This window comes from Paroedura picta, chromosome 16, assembly GCF_049243985.1.
Source record: "Paroedura picta isolate Pp20150507F chromosome 16, Ppicta_v3.0, whole genome shotgun sequence".
Lineage (NCBI taxonomy): Eukaryota > Metazoa > Chordata > Lepidosauria > Squamata > Gekkonidae > Paroedura > Paroedura picta.
In genome coordinates, this window is record NC_135384.1 from 2,989,132 (window position 1) to 3,011,892 (window position 22,761).

A 22,761-nucleotide genomic window follows, 5' to 3' on the forward strand; every position below is an offset into this window, starting at 1 on the left:
CCTGGCTTTGGCGTTTGCAGTAAATGAAATCAACAAGAATCCCAAGATCTTGCCCAACGTCACCCTTGGCTTCCATGTCTATGACAGCTACTACAGTGCCATGATGACCTATCGTACCACTCTGGACCTGCTCTTCAGATCGGATAGATTCGTTGCCAATTACAGGTGTACCCCCTTGAAACCCCTTCTTGCTGTCATTGGAGGACTTGGCTCTGATATTTCCTTCAGAATGGCAGATATCTTAGATCTCTACAAGTTCCCACAGGTAGGGTCTTCACATGAGAACGTGAATATTTTATATGAATTGCCACCTTCTCTTGTCATTTAAGGGGTGATTTTTGTAATATAGAAAGAGGAAGAGTTATCACTGAGAGAAAAACCTTCTCCAGTCATTAAACAATAAAGTGCAGTGGGGCTCAATTTCATTGGACAAGATAGGAACTCAGGAAATCAGATTTCTGTCCTATGGATGCCTTATTACATTGTGTTCTGAGATATTCAGTAGAAATTAAGCCAGGTCAGGGCTGTAGCCAGAGCAGGGCTAGTGGGTATCATATCCTAACTGATTTGCACTACTTCTTAAACAAAAAAACCCCTCAAAAGTAAAGGTATTGTTTAAAGAATGAGAATTTGTGTTTAGAATGGGGGGGAAATGGTTAAAAAAAAATCAGTGGCAGCATATCCAAATTTGTATTACTTCAACTTGCAATTTCTATATTGACGTATCTTTCTGTCTGTTCTATATATACCCTTCCTCTCCAGGTGAACCACAGTGATGATTAGTAATTAAATACTCTACTGCCCTTTGAACCGTTCTCTACTTGTCCCCTTAAAGAATTTAGCTCAGAACATGGTTGAGTGCAACAATATTGGATTGGATTCCATAACTTTTCTGTTCACCCACCAGGGCATGAGTAAGCCTCACCAGGTGGTGAAAAAGGGATAAAGGACAAACAAAAAGTCTATGCTGGGAATTATGAGAGCTGCTGGAGCCTCAAGGGAGGGCAGTATATAAAGATAAATAAATAAAAGTCATATCAGACAGGAGCCACAGTAAGGAGGACAACTGGGCAACAGAAAAAAACACCTTGCTTAGATGTAACCCATAATGAGGAGAGTTTGATCCTACTTGGGAGAATTGGATTTAATTTGAAAATTGTAAGCTATGTTTTCCAATCTCTCAAAAAATGTCCTGTATTAAAAGGGAACACACCTGCTTTCACGCACACCTTTGAACCTCTCTCTCAAATATCCATGCATTTCGTTTTAGCTCACATACGGCTCTTTTGCCCCAGAGGAGAGGGGCACCAAGCCACCGCCTGCTTTTTTCCGCATGGTTTCCAGTGAAGAGCACCAGTACAGAGGGATCATCCAATTGCTTCTGCATTTCATATGGACGTGGGTTGGACTCTTTGTGGTGGATGATGAGAGTGGGGAACATTTCTTGCAGGTTCTGGAGCTCCTGTTTTCTCAGAACGGGATCTGTTCAGCTTTCACACAGAGAATCCCAACGCAACCGTACTGGCATCCACAAGGTGAAATGACCAACTTGGCTTCAAGGTTACACCTTCATTTCACAGAAAGCAAAGCCAATTTATTTCTCATCTATGGTGAAACCATGGCCTTTATGTGGTTGAGCACAACTTTGGCCCTAGCAGTTCCTGGGTATAAGGAAATCACCTCTCTTGGGAAGGTATGGATCACGACCGCCCAAGTGGATTTAGCTGCCATCAGCCTCCAAAGGGGCCTTGATTTCCAACCATTCCATGGGACCATTTCCTTCAAAGTTCACTCAAGGGAGCTTCTAGGGTTCCAGGAATTTCTTCATAATATAAAACCTGACTGGACGCAAGGAAATGGGTTTATCAAAGATTTCTGGGAGCAAGCATTTGACTGTTTGCTTACGAATTCCCAGGAGTCTGTGGAAATCACTGAGATATGCAGCGGGGAAGAGAAATTGGAGAGTCTTCCAGGACCTCTTTTTGAAATGGGCATGACTGGCCACAGCTACAGTATCTATAATGCTGTCTATGCTGTGGCGCATGCTTTCCATGCCATGATTACATTGTATTCAAAGCACAGGACAAGGAGGAAGAGTGAAAATATTCTCCTCCATTATCTGCAGCCCTGGCAGGTAATGAAACTGAAAAAAAAGGTGTGGTTCAATGAATCTTGAAAGTTACAGAAGTAATTGTGTATTCCACCCGGAGGGCAACATTAAGCATGAAGAAAAGTTCTTGTCTTCAGAGCCTTTAATCACAACCAAAGACTAGTATTCTGTTTCCAAGAGACCTTGAGCTCTGCTTGATTTGTTTTGTCCTGTGCAGTTATTATTACCACACAGAAAGTTTAAGACACCTTCAAAAATTCTCAGCAAGCAACTGGGAAAGGATACTCAGTCTGCACATTACTCATTGCCAAAGTTCAGTGGGTCCACATTTCTTCCTATTCTGGAAGTTCAACCACTGCAAAAGAGTTGCGTGTTCAAATCCTGGTATCTAATACCATAGGGCTGCCCTCTTGGGTGGATAGATAAATCTACACAAGGGGGAGAACCACAGCTATGATTTTGGTTCCACCATGATGGCAGAAAAAAACTTTTAATAATGCAAAAAAAAAAACCATTTGGGGGTAAGCCCTCTGGTTTTAATAGTGTGGTGAGGGAGATTCTGTAGCTGAGATGTGGGTTTGGGAGGCCAGCAGCTGACTGAAGGTGAGACAAAGAGGGGAAAGCCATTAGGGGGGAAGCTAATACTAGGGAATGAACAGCAGTGAATGGGAATATGGAATTTCTTCTCCTTTGTGAATCTTTAACCCCTCCTTGGAAAAATTTATAACTGAAGAGAGGCATTTGTGAATCTTCTTGTAAATCTCATTTTATTTTCAACATGTTGCTCTCCCTTTATATTGTTTTCCTTCTTTCATCCAGCTCTATCCATATCTTGAAGGCATTTTGTTTAACAACACAGTGGGTGAAACAGTGTCTTTTAATGACAACAAGCAGGTGGGAACTGGATTTGATCTAATGAACTTGGTCACCTTCCCAAACACATCTTTCGTGAACATAAAAGTTGGAAGGATGGATCCTCACGCATGCAAAGGGCAAGAATTTGTCATCAATGAAGATATAATAGTGTGGCACAAAGGTTTTAGCCAGGTGTGGACTCTATGGATACTTTCTGGATGGGAAATTCAGGGAATGCTTGATCTAACCTTGATCCAGGGTGTGATAGCATGCAAAAAAGGAATTTGGAAGCATATGGTAGTTCAGCTTTCTGCTGCCTTCTTATGTTCCTTGATAGAAAATATATGCCCCCACTGGAGCTTCATGGTAGTCCTTGGTCCAAAACAAGTGTACCTTTAATTTACCAGGATCAAGGCCTTTTCAATCCCGGTACCAACTTGGTGAAACATTCTGCCAGCAGAGATCCAGACCTTCTGGGACTTATTACAGTTCCATTTTGCAGGCCCTTCAGAACTGCGGAAGTTCAGATAAGGCCCCGATCTCTTCAGGGAGCTCATTTCACCAATTAATTAAAATTGTAAACTTTTTTTGCATCCCCCCTCCTTCTAAGTGATCCTTATATTTGCTGACAGGTCCTGCCTGTTTCTCTATGTAGCAACTTCTGCCAGCCTGGTTATCAGAAAAAGAAGAGAGAGAGAGAGAAGTTTTGCTGCTATGATTGTGTTCCATGCCCAGAAGGGAAGATTTCAACTCAGAAGAGTATGTGATGTAACATGTTTCCTAACAGTCAGGGTAAATAAAGATGGGGAAAACCCAGCACAGAATGACATGTGTTGTAGCCCTTTGCTTAGCCATATATAAAACCATCCTGCAGCTCAAAGAATCTGCTTTGAGCAGATGGATCTTTTCCACCAGTATAAACTATCTTGCTTTATAAGGAAGAGGACCACTTAGCTGACCAGAATGGTATTCCTACCATATTTTCCAGCCCAATAAAGACAGAAAGGGGGGTGGGTCTCTTTGGATCAAAACAGGTATAGAATAGGCTGCCTAAGGAGGTGGTGAGCTCCCCCTCACTGGAAGTCTTCAAGCAAAGGTTGGATACACATTTTTCTTGGATGCTTTAGGATGCTTTGGGCTGATCCTGCGTTGAGCAGGGGGTTGGACTAGATGGCCTGTATGGCCCCTTCCAACTCTATGATTCTATGATTCTAGGTATACTAGGAGTCATAGGGACCCACATAGAAAAATTACACCAGATTGCACTGTAGGGACCATTTCCACCTATGGAACCAGCGACATGATAATGGCAAGCAATTCCCACCCTGAAGGTATGGAATCTTCCTAGGTCACATATAACTTGGCCATCCCTTGGACTCTCTTCTTTTCCCCCCAGATATGGAAGACTGTATCAGATGTCCAGACGATCAGTATCCAAGCAAGAATCGAGACAGATGCAACCCCAAAATTACAAGTTTCTTGTCTTATCAAGAACCTTTAGGGATCTGTTTAGCTAGCATTGCAGGTTTCTTTGCTCTGATCACAGCTTTTGTTCTGGGAACTTTTATTAAGCATAAAGACACACCAATAGTCAAAGCCAACAACTGGCATATCACCTACACACTTCTCATCAGCCTCTTACTCTGCTTCATCTGTGCCTTGCTTTTTATCGGGCGTCCAAAGAAAGCGACCTGCTTCCTCCGTCAATCAGCTTTCGGCATCATCTTCTCCGTGGCCGTGTCTTGTGTGTTGGCCAAAACCATCACGGTGGTGGTTGCTTTCATGGCCACCAAACCAGGGTCAAGCATGAGGAAGTGGGTGGGGAAAAGACTGACCAACTCAATCGTCCTTCTAAGCTCTCTTATTCAAGCCAGCATTTGCACAATTTGGCTAAGCATATCTCCCCCTTTTCCAGATTTAGACATGCATTCCATGGAGACAGAGATTGTAGCAGAATGCAATGAAGGTTTTGTCATAATGTTTTATGCCATCCTGGGATACTTGGGACTTCTGTCGCTCATCAGCTTGACTGTGGCTTTTCTAGCCCGAAAGTTGCCCGACAGTTTTAACGAAGCCAAATTTATCACTTTCAGTATGCTGGTGTTTTGTAGTGTTTGGGTGACTTTTGTTCCAACCTATCTCAGCACCAAAGGGAAATACATGGTGGCCGTGGAGATCTTCTCCATCTTGGCCTCCAGTGCTGGGTTACTGTGTTGTATATTTGCCCCTAAATGTTACATTATTATACTGAGACCAGAGCTAAACAAAAGGGGAAATTTAATGCGGGGTAAGAATGAAAGACTAAGGGAGCAATTCTAAACAGGTGTTTTCGAAGTGAGTCACATTTTATTCAATTATAACTTTATGATAAGTATAGCATATTGATATCCCTACCAACTGCCTACGTAAATCCATCAATCTAACTTTATTGTAATGTATTGATATTTCTTTCATTGCCCTTCCCCTTTAAAAGCATAAAATCTTAGTCTAAAATTTACTTTAAATACAATTCTAAAAATATGAAAATAAAAATTACAAAATTCTTAAACACAGAGCTAATCATGCTCATGAAGACTAGCTTGAAGTCTCCTTTCACCAGCAGCGTGTGGAGGATATCTGCCAGAATATTGTCCACTGTAGCAACCTGTCTAAAAACTGGGCTATATTTTGTATGTACTGTGATTTTATTTTCATATTTTTAGAATTGTATTTTAGGTAAATTTCAGGCTCAGATTTGATGCTTTTAAATTGGATGGAATGTTAAATTGTATATTTTCTGTGGTGACCCATCCTGAGCCTGCGGAAAAGGCCAGGTAAAAATGTAATAATGAATAAAATAAGAATAACTAGCCATTAGCAAAAATTGTAAAAATGTAATGAGTGACTCTTTTCCAGCAAAGCAATCTTATTTATTTATTGAGAAAATACCTCTCCCAGGACAACTGTATTGCTGCCTAACAGTATCACATCAAAATAATGCAAATTTGATATAGGCTTATTAAAATGAACAAGCCATTCAAAACTCAACCAGTTGTTGGCCCTGACCAAGTGCCTGGCAGAAGAACTCCATCTTGCAGGCCCTTTGAAGCTGCACCGGCTCTTGGAGGACCTATAGCTCTTCCAGAAGCTAATTCTACTAATTAGGGTTAAGGCCAAACATACTTCTGGGGGTATGGCTAGTCAGGCGGTCCCTTACATATGTGTGGACTTAGCCATACCCCCCAAGCCTTTGGGTGGTGGGAGGACTATGGCCCTGTCAAAATAATTGTCTTTTGAATCTGGTATGGATTCTTTCATCTACCTCATTGACCTCTTTCTGAAGGTGGAGTCTGAAACAAGCATCGAGCTGCTAAGCTATATAAACTTTCATTTGGCTCTACAGGGTTTTTTTTTATAGGTTTGGCTCTATCCGTTCCCATACTGACTTGACATTACCCTGCAGATAGCAGTCAGAACTAGATCTGGGGGTAGGGAAACATACCCCCAAAGCCTATGGCCTCATTCAGTGTAGCCTCCAGTGCTCCAGCTGCAGGAGCTGAGATGTCAAGTCATCTTCGCCCAAGTGTTGGTGTTTCTAGTATCTCTTTAATCAAAAGACCAAATTTCATCTTTAAAAAAACCATTAGAAAGCCAGCTATAGTAGCCTGCACCAGGTAGAGCAGGGTCTTAAGTAAAAGGTAAAGGTATCCCCTGTGCAAACACCAAGGCATGACTGACCCTTGGGGTGACGCCCTCTAGCGTTTTCATGGCAGACTCAATATGGGGTGGTTTGCCAGTGCTGCCACCTTTGGGACAAGTTGATTACAGCTTGTGCTCGAGAGTTTTCTGAGGGCCAGTTTCAGAGGGCAGAGCTAGGCCTCAGCCTTCAACTGATTTTCCTCTACAGACTTGGGCTTCCTAAAAGTCTTGACCAGAGATCCAGAGAAACATTAAACAGGGGAACAGGCGATGACATTTAGCAAAACTTTTGGTCGTTCTTTGATCTTCTTGTGGATGAGGGAGGACGTTAGCTAATCCTTTTTGGATCAACAAGCATAGCGGTCTGCTTTCCCCACAGGCCTCAGGAGTTTCTTGCTCTGGCGAGATGGAAACCACCTCCTACGTATTTATCCTACTAAGAAGCGGAGGAGCAGACAAGCCGTTTGGGAACAGTGATTATCATTCGGATCCCAACTTTGGCAGAAGTAATTCATCCCCCCTGCAATTATCTAAATAGCCATAATAAATTACTTGTGCCTGGACTCTCACAGCCTTTCCGAAGCAGGACAAAAAAAATGACTAGTATACAAACTGGAGAGTAGTTATAAACCTCTCCACATGTCTTTCAAAAGACGGGATTAGGAGTAAGAGGTAGGCAGGGCTCTATTCATTTGAATCCTGACGAAGTCTCCCTTGATTTCAGGAATCTGTCGAACTTTGCTGAGGTGAACTAAAAGAGTGGTAATCTTGTCCCTGAGAGATATCTTGGCAGAATGCATTCTCAACCTCTCTTGCTTGGCTCACCCTCACTAATGTAGTCATGAGGATTCAAATGGTCACAGGAGCTCCCGTGGCCAGAGAGAAACTTTCCTACCAGACGGTGGTGTTGGTTGTGTTGCTGCTTCTCCTTCCTCACATGGTGTGCAACAGAACTGCTAAGGAGGAGTGCCTGATGATCGATGCGCTTCCTGTTCTACATGAGTGGCGTCAGTCTGGTGACCTCATAGTTGGTGGGATGACTTCTCAAGTCTTTTATGCATTACACATCCCTTCCTTTGAGGAACACCCTTTTCAGAAGCTCTTTGACATCCCAATGTAAGTTATTTCCCCCCCCCTCCATGTTATGTGAAGGTGGAAATCTGACCAAATGTAATGTAGCGATAAGCATCACAAAGAACGTCCATAGGTGGTGCACATACATTTACGCGGTGTGCTTAGAAGTGGTTACAGAGCTCCTCAGAGTTGTTTAGGGAGAAGAGTACCGCTGTCCCCATATTACTGAAGAAGGAGAAGGGTGAGGAAAAGTGTACCTCAGGGGACATTGTGAATTCATTACAGAGATAAATATTTTTAAATAGATCAATAAAAAAAAGTGCCTCGCCTTTGACACAGGGTAGCTAACACAGCAAGATGTTGTGGATGCATAAAACACAATGGTGGGACTCAGCCAGTTGTTTTACTCCATGTCACCCAATTTTCTTTCTTCGTGTAGCCTTCTTTCTCCATGACTATTGTCCATCCAGATCCCATTATTCCTACCATTGCCTTGTGATGGGGAAAGGGGTCTCTACTTTCCTTTTCCTCCAAAAGAAAAGCTGGCTGGATCCAGCCAGTCAAAATAACCAAAGAGTGTTCTAATCAGGCACTTCCAGAGCCAAGCCCTTTGACACTTGCCTGGTGGACTCTCGTTATCCTATGCACCTTCCAACCTGTCTCCCCCAATAATCACCCCTTTGAATTCTCTACTCCTCAGCCACTGCCAGCTTCCTATTCATTCTAAAACTTATGCAGGCTCATAAAGTTCAGATGAGTTGATTTCCAAATGAGATTAATTTATTTGGGTCCAGAGTGGATCTGCATTATGGTAAAGACATGCCTAGGCATCGGAGACTTGTCTTGTGAAAGAATATGCATCTCTCTGTGCAGTGCGGTGACCAAGTTCTACCAACACGTGCTGTCCTTAGCATTCGCCGTCAATGAGGTCAATGAAAATCCCATGATCTTGCCCAACGTCACCCTTGGATTCCATGTCTGTGACAGCTACTATGATGCGAAGTTGACCTATCGGACCACTCTGGAAGTGCTCTTCAAATCACACAGATTTGTTCCCAACTATAACTGTGACATTGAGAAGAGCCTCATAGCCATCATTGGGGGACTTGGCTCTGATATCTCATTTCACATGGCAGATATCTTAGGCCTTTACAAGATCCCACAGGTAGGACCTCTGCATCTCTTTCATAGCACATACCAGTCAGAGGAATCCTTGAAGTTCACATTCTTTGAAACTGCAAGGTGAAATCAGGTTTTTGGTTTCACAAATACTCATTTTGAAATGCGGGCTGCATACTCCTCCTCTCTAAACATCCTCCACATTGCCTTTCAGCTCACATATGGCTCGTTTGCCTCTGAAGATGGCAACACACGACAATCGCCATCCTTTTACCGCATGGTACCCGATGAAGCCCAACAGTACACCGGAATTATCCACTTATTGAAGCATTTCAGATGGACGTGGGTTGGGCTCTATGCTGTGGATGATGAGAGCGGAGAACTTTTCTTGCAGGCTCTGGAGGCCCTGTTTGCCCACCACGGATTATGTTCTGCATTCGTTGAAAGAGTTCCAAGAGAAACCTATTTGACCAACTTCTTTGAGATCAATGACATGGTCTTCAATATTTATCGACATGTTACAGATGCTAAGGTCAACACATGTGTCCTTTATGGAGAAACATTCACCATTATATGGCTAAGCTATTTTATGCTTCTTGGAGCACCTGGGCACAAGGAAAATGCATCTGATGGGAAGGTGTGGATCATGACCGCCCAGATCGATTTTGCTTTAACCAGCATTCAATCGCTCTCAGATCTGCAGATGTTCCAAGGTGCCATTTCCTTCATGATACCCTCTAGTGAACTTCCAGGATATCAGAAATTCCTTCGGGTCATTAGACCTTGCTGGACCAATAGGGATAGTTTCCTCAAGAGCTTCTGGGAGCAAGCGTTCAACTGCCTTTATCCGAATTGCAGCAAGGCTATCAAAGTTGACGGAACCTGTACTGGGGAGGAGAGGCTGGAGAGTCTTCCTGAGACTGTTTTTGCAATGCAGATGACTGGCCACAGCTACAGTATCTATAATGCTGTGTATGCTGTGGCACATGCTTTACACAGCATGTACTCCTCCAGATCCAATCGCAGAGGTGTATGGGATGCCAACAAAGATGATCTTCTATATCTCCCCCCTTGGAAGGTAACTCCTTCACAAAGCATTGTGTCAATGAACAGCTTCCTCTTCTAGGGAAATGAAGTGGGATGCAGCTGCTTAACCAAACTGGGTCTCGATACAACCGCACAAAATGATATCTTGGATCCAAGGAATGTGTGAATGGGGTAGTGTTTTTCCTGCATTGGGCTGCAATCCTTCCAAATTTTTCCTAAGTCTACTAGGAACAAAGTAGGATATAACACAAGGAGTAGGCTTGCAGTGGGAAGGGGACTTGTTGGACAATGACTCCTCTGTTCCACAAATGAGCTAAGTTTGCACGAGGAAATGTATGTAGAATTTTTGCCAATCCTTCCCCTGCAGTCCTTGGCACTGCATTCTACCATGTCTAAGATTGATGGATGGCCGCAGGATGGGAAAGGTAGCAAAGACCCATTTCCCAACAGTATCTGCTGGCTGTTCACTGAGTTATCACTGAGAAACGGGTGACCGTAAGAATAATAATAATATATTGTGCTTTTGTTTTGATTTGTTCCTACAACCAGCTCCACCCATTTCTCCAGGACGTTTCATTTAATAATTCGGCCGGAGGAATGTTGTCTTTCCGTGCCAACAAAGAAATGAGAGCCGGCTTTGATATCATGAACCTGGTCACCTTCCCAAACAACTCCCTCTTTAGGATGAAAGTTGGAAGGGTGGATGACAGTGATTTCCAAGGACAACAGTTCATCGTGAACGAGGATCATATTGTGTGGCCCAGGCGTTTTAACCAGGTGTGGCTTCTTGCAGGTCCAACGTGGGCCGCTCTGCAGTTGGAATTGTTCTGCGCATCAATTGTCTTATAGTAGTTTTCGGATCTTTAGCAAAGAGAAGTCGGGCATGTAAATTAGATTTCCTTTCGTCTCTGGGGGACCACTTAGAGCAAACTGCGTTGAGCAGGGGGTTGGACTAGATGGCCTGTATGACCCCTTCCCACTCTATGATTCTATGATTCAAACGCTAGCATTTAATTAAAGAGGAAGTTCAAAACCAAGGGCTATTTAAAATATCACACCCATAACGCGGCGTATCTGTAGCCCAAACCACCACATTCTCCGCTTCTACAATACAGGCCGCATACTCTGATGGGAGTAAGACCCATTGAAGAGAAGGGGACTTATTTCTGAGTAGACCCCCTTCCGATTGCTCCCTCCTCCCACTTTATTTGTCAGCCGTATTGTTCTAAGATCACAACGAAAGCCATGATACTTTAGGTACGTTCACAGACACATTAAATAAATAAAGATATAAATAAGAATAATGCCCTTCCAGTGTACTTTGCTTCTGGATTGTACTGTGTGAAATGACAAAATCCACTTGCAAATGGTTGCTGAAGTGGATCGAAACTGCATTATTCAGCATGTTCTTTTTTATGTGGGGGCGAGGTGATGGGTGTAGACATACATTTTCCCCATCCAATCGCCACATGTTTTTCAGTGGAACAATAGAATGCACCTATGTCCTACCGTTCCTTGATAGGCATGAGCACATTTGTTTCTGACATCACATTTTGTATCAATCCGTTATGATCTATCAACATTTTTTTTTCCATTCGTTGGGGAGTCCTGGATGGATAACCATTTCTCCTCTTGGTCTGCCGATAGGTGCTGCCAGTCTCCTCGTGCACTGGCTCCTGCCACCCCGGTTATCAGAAAAGCAAGAGAGAAGGGGAGAAATTTTGTTGCTATGATTGCATCTCATGCCCAGAAGGGAAGATTTCACACCGCAAAGGTAAGGGACAGCGTGCAACACTGGGACTGTCTCATGGCATGAATTCAGGAGGCAACACAGCAAGCTGCATTCACCAGGGGTTGCATGCAAGCACTTTTTAAGAACCCGTTTCTGGGTAGCAGGATAAATCTGAGGATAATCTTTTGTGTGACGTTAGCCAATAGAATCCATTCAGTTACGAGTCACCAAGTGATGCACATGAAATTGTGAGAAACCATATTTTATTGGAGGAAAGATCTGGGAAATAAAAAGGACTTCCTGCTCCAAACACCCATGAGTAAAAGTCTCTGATTCACACACAGAAGGCTGCAGGTTCAGCCCTCAGGGTCTTCGGTTAAAAGGACCTGGATTGTAACAAACATCTATGACGTGTGGCTGTCAGTACCATGTGCAGGCCTGGTGCAAATAAAGATACTGATTATGCTGCTGTGTATGCTTGAAAAACTCTGTGGGGTGGTGGGGAAACAGCCATGCAATGCATATGGTAGGATGTCCCAAGTTATTTAGGTATTCATTTTGAAGTGAAAACTGTGGAAAGAAAGCTGTTCCTTTGCATAAGAAATTGATGTTGAAATAGGACATCTAATCTTTTTCAGACATGGATGACTGTATCAAGTGTCCAGAAGATCAGTATCCAAGCAAGGACCAAAGCCGTTGCATTCCCAAGACAATCAGTTTCCTCACTTTTGAAGAACCTCTAGGAGTGTGTTTAGTTTCACTTGCCGTTTCTTTTTCTCTGATCACCATCATAGTTCTAGGGATGTTCATTAAGCACAAAGATACACCCATTGTCAAAGCCAACAACCAGGATATCACTTCTGTTCTTCTGGTCTCCCTCCTGCTCTGCTTCCTCTGTTCTTTGCTTTTCATTGGACAGCCAATGAAAGTGTCTTGCTTCCTCCGACAATCTGCTTTCGGTGTCATCTTCTCTGTGGCTGTTTCTTGTGTCTTGGCCAAAACCATCACTGTGGTTGTAGCTTTTGTGTCCACCAAACCAGGATCCAACATGAGAAAGTGGGTGGGGAAAAGACTGGCCAACTTCATTATCCTTTCCTGCTCATTTGTTCAAGTATGCATTTGTATGGTGTGGCTGGGAATGTCTCCTCCTTTCCCGGACTTTGACATGCAGTCTCTGACTGAAGAGATAATAGTAGAATGCAAGGAAGGGTCTGTTATTATGTTCTATATAGTCCTGGGCTACATGGGACTTCTGTCGACCATGAGCTTGACTGTTGCTTTTCTAGCCAGAAAGCTGCCAGACACTTTTAATGAAGCCAAGTTCATCACCTTCAGTATGTTTATATTTTGCAGTGTTTGGGTGTCTTTTGTTCCGACCTACCTGAGCACCAAAGGGAAATACATGGTGGCCGTGGAGATCTTCTCTATCTTGGCCTCCAGCGCTGGGCTACTGGCTTGTATCTTTTTCCCAAAATGTTACATTATTGCTCTGAGGCCAGAGTTAAACAAGAGGGAACTGTTAACAAAAAGGAAGACTTAATCAGGTTGCCTTATCCTATGGATTTCTCCCATAGAATGGAAAGACTGTTTCTATTGTGTTGTTACAAACCTATGGCAGAAATTAGGGCCTATTCACCTATGTCAAAATCTTCTTGCTCTCTCAAAACAATGAGCATGTCAACTTTCCCTCAATTACTGACTGTATGTCCTTGTCACCCAGCTGGTTTCCACTAATAATGTGACACCTGAGAATAAACAAAAGGATGTCAAAATGACCATTTCATGATAGACTCTCGCATAAACTGAAGTACCTTCCCTTTTCTGAATTTTTTGTGAAATGGTGGGATGGATTATGATTATTTATTATTATATCTCACGTAGTATATTTAGTGTAGCTAGGAGATCCTAGGACAGTCTGGCAGTCAGGCAAGAGATGTTCAAAGGTCATTGGTCATTGCCTGGTGTCCCTTGGACTTCTCCCATCCAGGAACTTGCCAGATCCAACCCTGCTTGGCTTCCAAGATCGGGCTTGCCTGGACTATCCAGATTTGGTGTGATGGAGTGCTTTTTAAATGCATTATCAAGGAGGTTCTAAGTTTCGTATAAAGCTGAGTGTTTGTCTTTGTATGAAGAACAAGAATATTGTCTGTTTATATGTAAAACAGAACACTAGGCATGTAAACTCAGCTGGTGCCTTCCCGTGACTACAACTTGCTTTCCTTTTTGGTCCGGACTCTCAATTGACTTCTCTCACTGTGCCTCTTGCACAGTAATATGTGGCTGAGTCGGTAGCAGCCAGGGAGGTCCATATAGTCCAGTGTCCTAAGAACCTAAGAAGAACCTTGCTGGATCAGATGAGTGGTCCATCTGGCCCAGCATCCTGGCTCACATTATGGAAGGCCAATCACAGGGCATTGAGGCCTTCCCCTGATGTCTCCTCCCAGCACTTTGACTTTCACCTGGACTGCTAAACCCCTTCTGTGCCCACCATTGTAACCCAGGAAAGGAATTCCTCAGCTGCTTCTTCCCAGTTCTGATCCCTTTCATCATAAGATCTGCTGAAATTTTTTTAAAAAATGACTGGGATTCATGTATTGGCTCCATCCATTGGCAGGTCTCTCAAAGATCTGCCTTTCCCATCAAGGATTCCTTGCAAATTTTACCCCTCCTACATTATTGTTATCAAATTTTGACACCAACATTCCCTTCAGCTTTTCTTTGCCCGAGGAACAAGAAAATTGTCTGTTTGTGTGCATGATGTTGATAGTATTCAGTTGGGGTTTCCTGTGTCTGAAACCTGCTTCCCTTTTTATGTCTGGGCTCCCAGTCCCACTCCATCACTGTGTCTCTCTAGCACAGTAATACATGGCTGAGTCGGCAACAGTCAGGGAGGACACCTGCAGGTAGAACTCATTCTTGCCGTCGTTCTTGGAGATCGAAATCCTGCTTTGGAGAGCGGGCGCATAGTACGTGCTCCCACTGTAATATATAGCTGCTACCCACTCCAGGCTTTTTCCAGGAGCCTGCCTGATCCAGTGCCAATAGTATCCAGAAGAGATGGAGTAGCCGGTGACCACACAACTCAGCCTCAGAGACGCTCCTGGTTTGACTGTTCCTGGGCCTGATTCCACCAGCGTGACCTGGGAAAGGACCCCTGGGAGAAGGAACAAGAGAATAGTTCAGTCTCCATCAGCCCCTTTACGGATAACAGCAGCATTCTTTCCTCCCCTCCCCTCCCCAGAGACTCACCAGAAGGACTGATGCAAACCAACATCAAAGCAAGCAAGTATTTCATGTTCGCTGCTGGGCAGGGACCTGCCGATGGTTGAGGAAGTGCCTGTTTTGGGAACCCAGGAGGCTGTAACCGAGACGCTCTTTAAGACGCTATAGCTCCGGGCTTGTGATTTGCATAAGGGGGCTCACCTTCCGGGGCCCCTTCATCCCTGCCATAGGATAAATGGGAGGGGAGGGCGATGCCTTCATTCAAAAGGGCCATGGCTGTCGGGGAAGATTGACTGTTCTCTGTGGTTTTCTTTCACAAACTGGATCCAAGCTTTGTTCTGCTGATTCTAGAAGAAGAGTTGGATTTTATGCCCCGCTTTTCTCTGCCTGAAGAGAACCAGGTTTGATTCCCCACTTCCCCTCCGCATGCAGCCAGCAGCGTGGCCTTGGGCCAGTCACAGTTCCCTTAGAGCTATTCTTGCAGAGCTGCTCTCTCAGAGCTCTCTCAGCCCTACCTACCTCACAGGGTGCCTGTTGTGGGGAGAGGAAGGGAAAGGTTTTGTAAGTCAGTCTGAGATGCCTTTGGAGAGTGAAAAGCAGGGTATAAAAAAAAACACCCTTCTTCTTACCACAATCTATTTCCCCTTTTAGGGCAGGCTGGTACTGAGTGTGCCCTGTTGCGTCCCACACATAGTAATACCTGGCAGACTCCACAGCCATTCCTGAGGTCAGCCTTAGAAAGTCCTGGCTTGCAAAGGATTCATCGTCCTGCATCCTGGCTCCCATAGTGGAAGGCCAACAAGAGGGTATCCCCCTCATGTTTCCTCCCGGCACTTTGACTTTCACCTGGACTGCTTAACCCCTTCTGAGCCCACCACTTTCACTCAGGAAAGGTTTCTTGGCTGCTTCTTCCCAGTTCTGTTCCCTTCCATCAAAAGGCACACTGAAGAAATAGGGCTGTTAAAAATAATAGGGACTCATTTGCAGAGGAGCTTCCTCCAGCAGTGGGTTTTTTTTTTAAAGACCCCAAATTTCCCACCAAGGATTACTTAGAAATTCCAACTCTTCCATTACTGTCCTTGAATTTTGACTCTGACACTTCCTTTCAACTTCCCCCTTAGTCTTTTTCGAGGAAAACCTTTGTTGGAGGAACAAGAAAGTGGTCCGTTCATGTTCCAGTAAGGTCCGAGGACACAGTGTTGACAAAATTCAGTCGGGGTTTTCCTGTGTCTGAAGCCTATTTCCTTTTAACATCTGGGTTCTTAGTTCAGTTCTCTCACTGTGGGTCTCTTGCACAGTAGTATACGGCAGAGTCGGCAACAGTCAGGGAAGACATCTGCAGGTAGAACTGATTCTTGCCGTTGTTTTTGGAGATCGAAATCCTGCTGCGGAGAGCGGGTGCATAGTACGTTTCCCCGCTGTAACGTATCACTGCTAACCATTCCAAGCCTTTGCCGGGAGCCAGCCGTACCCAGTTCCACCAATAGCCCATGGAGATGGAATATCCAGTGACGGCACAGCTCAGCTGGATGGACTCCCCCGTCTGGGCGTTTTCTGGGCCCCATTGCACAAGGGTGATTTGGGAAAGGACCCCTAGGCAGAGGAGAAGAAGAGAAAAGTTCAGCCACGATTAATCTACAGGAGATCTGTATCATGCCTTCCCATCTGAGAGGGACTTACGCGGAGGACTGATGAAAATTAGCATCAGTGCTAACAAGCCTATCATGTTGGTTGATAGGCTGTTACTGGCCAACTGCCTGGGAAGAGCCAATTTGGGGAACACTGGAGGGTTTGCTCAAGAGTATATAACTCAGAGTTGTGATTTGCATAAGGGGGCTCATCTCCCCTCCCGCTCATCAAGAGCCAGCGTGGTGTTGGGTTTAAGAGTGGCAGCCTCTAACCTGGAGAACAGGGCTTGAGCGGATTGATAGCCAGTGTAATGGTTGTCGAACTGGGGGAACACACTCCAAGTACTGGGCCCTGACTGGCAGTCTAGCTGCAGCCCCCAAATATCTTCATGGATTGCCCCGAGGACAACACATTGCAATAATACAGTCTTGATGAAAGTGGATCTGGAATTTCCACAGGTGGAAAGCAAAAATGATTGAGTATGCCAAATTGATGTGCGTGCAAATTGTGAACTAGGGACCCCCACTGCCCGCGTTAGGTGCAGATACACTTGGATACATGAATTTCATGTACTCAATCATAGTTGACTTGCATCTGTGGAAACTGCATGTCCAATTACATCCAGACTGGGCTACTGCAATGCATTCTTTTTGGGGCTATCCTTGAAGACTGTTTGAAGGCTGCAGCTAGTGCAGAACTCTGCAGGCAGTGTGCTGGTCAGGGCTAGCTACCTTAAGCATGTGACTGTGATTCGACAGCAATTACATTGGCTATCGATCTGCTCCAGAGCCTAAATCGAGGTGTTAATTTTGTCTTTTGTTCTTCATGGCTTAGGACCAGAATTTCCGAGGGGACCATCTTCTCCCATACATTTATGCCTGGGTATTAAGATCAAAGAGAGAGTCTCTCCTAATTTCCCCATGAGTCAAAGGAACTCATCAGTTTCCTTTGTGTCGCATTATAAAACGGAATTAGGTTTTGTGAGAGTATTATGGTAATTGAATTCTTGCCCCGACAAAATGGTCTGGGCCCTGGAAGGTTACTGCTTAGCTGTGTGCTGCCCTCTGCTGGTAGAGTTGCTAATGCTGGGTTTGGGAATTGCTGGAGGACTGGGGACGGTGTGGCTAGGAATGTCTCCCCCTTTCCCGGACTCTGACATGCAGTCTCTGACTGAAGAGATCATAGTAGAATGTAAGGAAGGGTCTGTTTTCATGTTCTATATAGTCCTGGGCTACATGGGACATCTGTCGACCATGAGCTTGACTGTTGCTTTTCTAGCCAGAAAGCTGCCAGACAGTTTCAATGAAGCCAAGTTCATCACCTTCAGTATGTTTATATTTTGCAGTGTTTGGGTGTCTTTTGTTCCGGCCTACCTGAGCACCAAAGGGAAGTACATGGTGGCCGTGGAGATCTTCTCTATCTTGGCTTCCAGTGCTGGATTACTGGTTTGCATCTTTCCCCCGAAATGTTACATCATTGCTCTGAGGCCAGAGTTAAACACAAGGGAACAGGTAACTAGGAGAAAGACTTGAACAATCTAATTGCCCTAGTCTATAGGTTTCTCTTGTGGAATGGAAAGACTGTTTCTATTTTGTTGTTACAATTGTATAGTAGCAAGTCTGCCTTACTAATCCTCATCAAAATGTTCCTGAATTATTAACACAACAATGACTGTGTCAACTTCCACTTGACTGCCAATTATCTGATGTTTGTTTTACAGTGTCTCAATACATGACATTTCCCAGGTCTTTTTTCATGCAACTCGTCTATTGTTAAGAAAGTGTTAGATGAACACAGGCAAACGTGCATGTACCCAAAAGGTATTCACCCAGAGGAATTCACAAGCAGTCCAGAGGATTCTATGATGCGTCACTGTCAGATCCCATGTGCCAGGACAGTGTAGGGACTATAGGCATGGCAGTCTTTTCTGACATAAGAAGATGCAGGAAAATGGCTTTGGCTCAGCAAAAGAGCCTCTACACAGCATGTAGAAGGTTTTTGCCTGGCTGCTGACTCATTTCCTCTCACTGTGTCTCTGGCACAATAATACAGGGCCGTATCTTCGGGTTTCAGGCTGTTCATTTGCAGCTTCAGCAGGCTGCTGGAATCGTCCCTGGAGATGGTGAAGCGTCCTCTCACGAGATTTGAGTAGTAGGTGGTAGCTGAGGTTGATATTCGGGCCACCCATTCCAGCCCCTTCCCAGGAGCCTGTCTGACCCAGCTCATCCAGTAGCTGCTGAAGGTGAATCCGGAGGCTTGACAGGAGAGGCGGAGGGACTCTCCGGGCTTCTTGAGATCCCCTCCGGATTCCACCAGCTGCACTTCTGACAGGATACCTGGAAAGGGGAAAAAACATTTTAACCAGATTTGCTGTGAATTTACAGCTCTCAGTCTTCAATATCTAAAGGAAGGGAATTCACCTCTGAAGAGCACGGCCAGGAAAACAAACTGGAGGCAAAACATCCTGTCTCCTCAATGCTTCAAGACAGAGAGTCAGGGCAAAGAAGGCTGCGTTTTGCTGGGTGAGCTTGCATTAATGAGAGCGTTGGACTACTTTAAACAGGAAGCCGGTCCAACATTTACATACAGCTCAGGATAAAAGGTCATAACTCTGCTGTCAGATTGTCTTTTTTGTGTTTACCCCGCACACATATTCGAAGGCAGGAAATCATAGTTTCCTTATGTCTTGCAAGAAACTGGTGCAGAATTTTGGGGCTGATGTGGATCAGAGGAAGGCAGATGGGAGTTTCAAAGGAAGCAAAAAACAATGGAATAGCTCAGCAATGGGAGCAAAGCCCTGCCCCTGAAATCTCTTCAGGCTTTCTAGAAAAGGGTGGATAGGAATGAATCAGGGTTAGTTGTCCTTAAATAATCTGCAGTGGGTCAGACAGGGTGAAGGACCTAGATTAGAGCAGTGGCCTCTAATATGAAGAACCAGGTTTGATTCCCCACTCCTTCTCCACAGGCCAGCAAACTGCAGCCTCCAGATGTCCATGGACTACAGTTCTCATGACCCTCTGCCAGCAAACGCTGGCAGGGGCTCTTGAGAATCATAGTCCATGGACATCTGGAGGGCTGCAGTTTGACTACCCCTGATTTAAACAATTAAAAATCATTCAGAATTGGCCTAGCTCTGCACTTTTGCATCACCACTTATCCCCGCCAGCCATTCGGGCCCCTTCCCGGGGGAAAAGAAAAGTAGTTGAAGCTGGAATGTCATTTTCTGCCCGACTGGAGAGTGTTGCCTGGAGATTGACCAGGCTGTAGCCACAGCAACAACTGTGTTGGGCTTCAAACATATAATAGTCAATGCATTTAAACAGGAAGTGGTCTCTGCATTTCCATGGGCCTGCAGACAGACGTGAGGTGCATCCTGGAGATGACAAACTTCTGCAATATAACCTCCCCTTGATAGTCCATAGGATTTGGGGCTAAATGTCTGGGACACGGATGCAAGTTATGGCGGAAAATAAATGTATGCTAAATGAAATAGCTCAGCAACGTAAGAACCAATTTAGGCGGCGTCCTGCTGTGGAAGTTTGCAAGAACATGCAGGTGTATATGTACTGTGTCATAAGTGCAGTTTGCATTTCCTGCCACTTTCTAGGCAAAGATAAACCTTGAAGTAGGCTTTTTATCATCTTTCTTTCCCCATTATTTCCTATGGGGGCCTGTTAAATTGAACCCCCCCCCCGTTCAGTCTGTTGAGGAGAGGCTCCTGCAGCTATGCTGCACATTTAATGCCTCTACCACAAATCTGCCCCCTCCCCCACTACAGAATGGATGAAAAGGCAACTTAAAATCATAGAATCATAGAGTTGGAAGGGGCCATACAGGCCATCTAGTCCAACCCCCTGCTCTACGCAGGATCAGCCCTAAGCATCCTAAAGCAATCCTAAAGTCAACTTTTCCCATTGACTTTAATGGTGCCATAAGTTATAATGGCGCCAAATCGATTCAGCCGAACCCGAATCCAAACCAGTGATTCGGGTGATTAGGATTTGGGTGAATAATTGGGCTTGAATCTGGGCATGAGGGAGGTTGTGTGTGTGAAGAATCCAGCCATCATCTGTTGTGTGGCTCTTCTTCCAACTTATGTGGCCCTTCTTCCAACGGAAGAGCCGATTTCATTGGACAAAAGCTCTTTAGTCGGCAGGAAGGTTCCAAGCCAAAACCAAAGTGGGAAAAAGTATATAAATATTTTAATGAATAAATGGGCCAATGATGCTCAGTGGAGTGGTAGAATAATGATAAAATGCAGCAACCAAACTTGTGACTCCGTCTTCCACCCATCTCAACAGTGGCAACAGAAGGCTTAAGATTTTGATATGATGCAGTGGGGTTTTGACATGAACATGGGAGGGCTCATGGGATCATTCTGGCAAAGGATTGCTTGCTCTACTTGAAATGTCTTTGTTCTCTCCCACTGTGTAAATGCTAAACAAGACAAGAAGTCCACGTTCCTCTTTTTGGATGCACGTCCCATATGGTTTGTCTCACTGTGCTTGTCGGGCACAGTAATACACGGCAGAGTCAGCCGCTGTCACCGAGTTCAGCTGGAGGGAGAACTGGTTGGCGGAGCTGTCTGCAGAAATGGTGGTGCGGCTTTGGAGAGACGGGGCATAATATTTGCTCCCATCGTAGGGGTATATTGCTGTAACCCATTCCAGACCTTTCCCTGGAGGCTGACGGATCCAGTGCCAATCATAATATCTTGTACTGATGGAGAATCCTGTCACTTTACAGACCAGGTTGAGATTCTGTCCGGGTCTCAGTGTTCCTGGTCCAGATGACGTGAGCTGAACATCCGAAAAGGCCCCTTGGAAAAAGAGAACATGGCAATCAATTCAGAGCGCCCTACAACGGGAGCTGCAGCTAAACCAATGGCTCTCAAATTTTCACGGACAATATTCTTACCTCTCAGGGCTGTCGCCAAGAAAAATACAGAAAATATAATTAAATTCATGGTGCTTTGTTTGGCAGGCTAGCTCGGACTGAGGAATGGAAGTGAGTTTCCTAAACGTTCCGGTTCCTTTTGAGCTCATCTTGCCCCCACGGACTTCAACCAGGATTTGCATGAGTTCCTCCTCCTATGCAATAAAATGGCAGCGTTAGAAGCAGGCTGGGAGAGAGAATTAATCAGGGGAGAATAAGTGAGGCCAGTGGTTTAGAAAGCATGTGAACCAGAGGTGGCAACAGAAGGTTTAAGATTTTTGTCTGTATCATGTGGTGCGGTTTCTTTTACATGAACATGGGAAGGATCATGGGAGTGGGAGTGAGTGGGCAGAAGGGACTGTGTCATGGCCCTTTCTTGCATGCCCAGGGAAATGCCAATCACCACTTTGGGAGGCGAATGTCCTTCAGGCCAGACTGGCCAGGGATTCTGGTTTTGGGGAAGGGGCATCATCTGGGCATGGAACTGGAGTCCCTGTGGGTGGGCAGGGAGTTGTGAATTTCCTGCATTCTGTAGGGGGTTGGACAAGATGACCCTGGAAGTCCCTTCCAACTTCATGGTTCTATGATCGTTTTGGCAAAGGATCCCTTGCAGTAGTGGATCTGTCATTGCTTGTAAATGCAAACAAGTCCGTGTTCCTCTTTTTTGGATGCACGCCCCAAAGGCCTTGTTTCACTGTGAATCTCGACCACAATAGTACACGGCAGAGTCAGCCTCTGTCACCGAGTTCAGCTGGAGGAAGCACTGGTTGGTGGAGCTCTCTGCAGAAATGGTGGCGCGGCTGCGGAGAGGAGAGGAGTAATATCTGCCCGTGCCGTAGGGGTGTATCGCTGCCACCCATTCCAGGCCTTTCCCGGGGGGCTGACGGATCCAGTGCCAATTATAGCCGGATTCGTAAATGGAGAATCCCGCCACTCGACAGGCCAGATTGAGAGTCTGCCCGGGGCTCAACACCCCTGGCCCAGAGAACGTGAGCTGAATGGCCGAAAAGGCCCCTTGGAAAAAGAGAACATGCCAGTGAATTCAGAACATCCTACAACAGGAGAGGGAGTAAAACCAATGATCCTCATTTCCTCCTTACCTCTCAGAGTCGTAGTCAAGAAAAATACGAAAAATATCATTGATTTCATTGTGTAATTGGGGGAAAAAAAAGAATGCTACGTTTGGCAGGAAGGACCTGGCTCTGACCCAGGAGTAGAAGTGAGCTTACAAACCGTTAGGTTCCTTTTGAGGTCCTCTTTCCTCCATGGACTTCAACTGAGATTTGCATGAGTCCCTCTTCCGGTGACCTGTGCAATAAAGTGACAATTTGAGAAGTAGACCTCAGTAAGACATTTGACC

General features: G+C 45.0%; 2 protein-coding genes and 1 pseudogene across 2 annotated transcripts; 2 read left to right on the forward strand and 1 right to left on the reverse strand.

Annotated features, from left to right (window-relative positions):
* Positions 1-1,333: 1,333 nt before the first annotated feature.
* Positions 1,334-5,437, forward strand: LOC143826385 (vomeronasal type-2 receptor 26-like). Its single transcript, XM_077315170.1, has 4 exons — positions 1,334-2,134; positions 2,930-3,157; positions 3,598-3,724; positions 4,362-5,437. The coding sequence occupies exons 1-4, from the start codon at positions 1,334-1,336 to the stop codon at positions 5,282-5,284; spliced, it is 2,079 nt and encodes a 692-aa protein (XP_077171285.1). The 3' UTR covers positions 5,285-5,437.
* A 3,620-nt stretch (positions 5,438-9,057) lies between these two features.
* On the forward strand, positions 9,058-13,155 carry LOC143826521 (vomeronasal type-2 receptor 26-like). Its single transcript, XM_077315355.1, has 4 exons — positions 9,058-9,914; positions 10,433-10,660; positions 11,531-11,657; positions 12,254-13,155. The coding sequence occupies exons 1-4, from the start codon at positions 9,114-9,116 to the stop codon at positions 13,153-13,155; spliced, it is 2,058 nt and encodes a 685-aa protein (XP_077171470.1). The 5' UTR covers positions 9,058-9,113.
* Positions 13,156-16,113: 2,958 nt separating this feature from the next.
* Positions 16,114-16,563, reverse strand: LOC143826522 (immunoglobulin heavy variable 4-38-2 pseudogene; annotated as a pseudogene).
* Between the last annotated feature and the right edge of the window lie 6,198 nt (positions 16,564-22,761).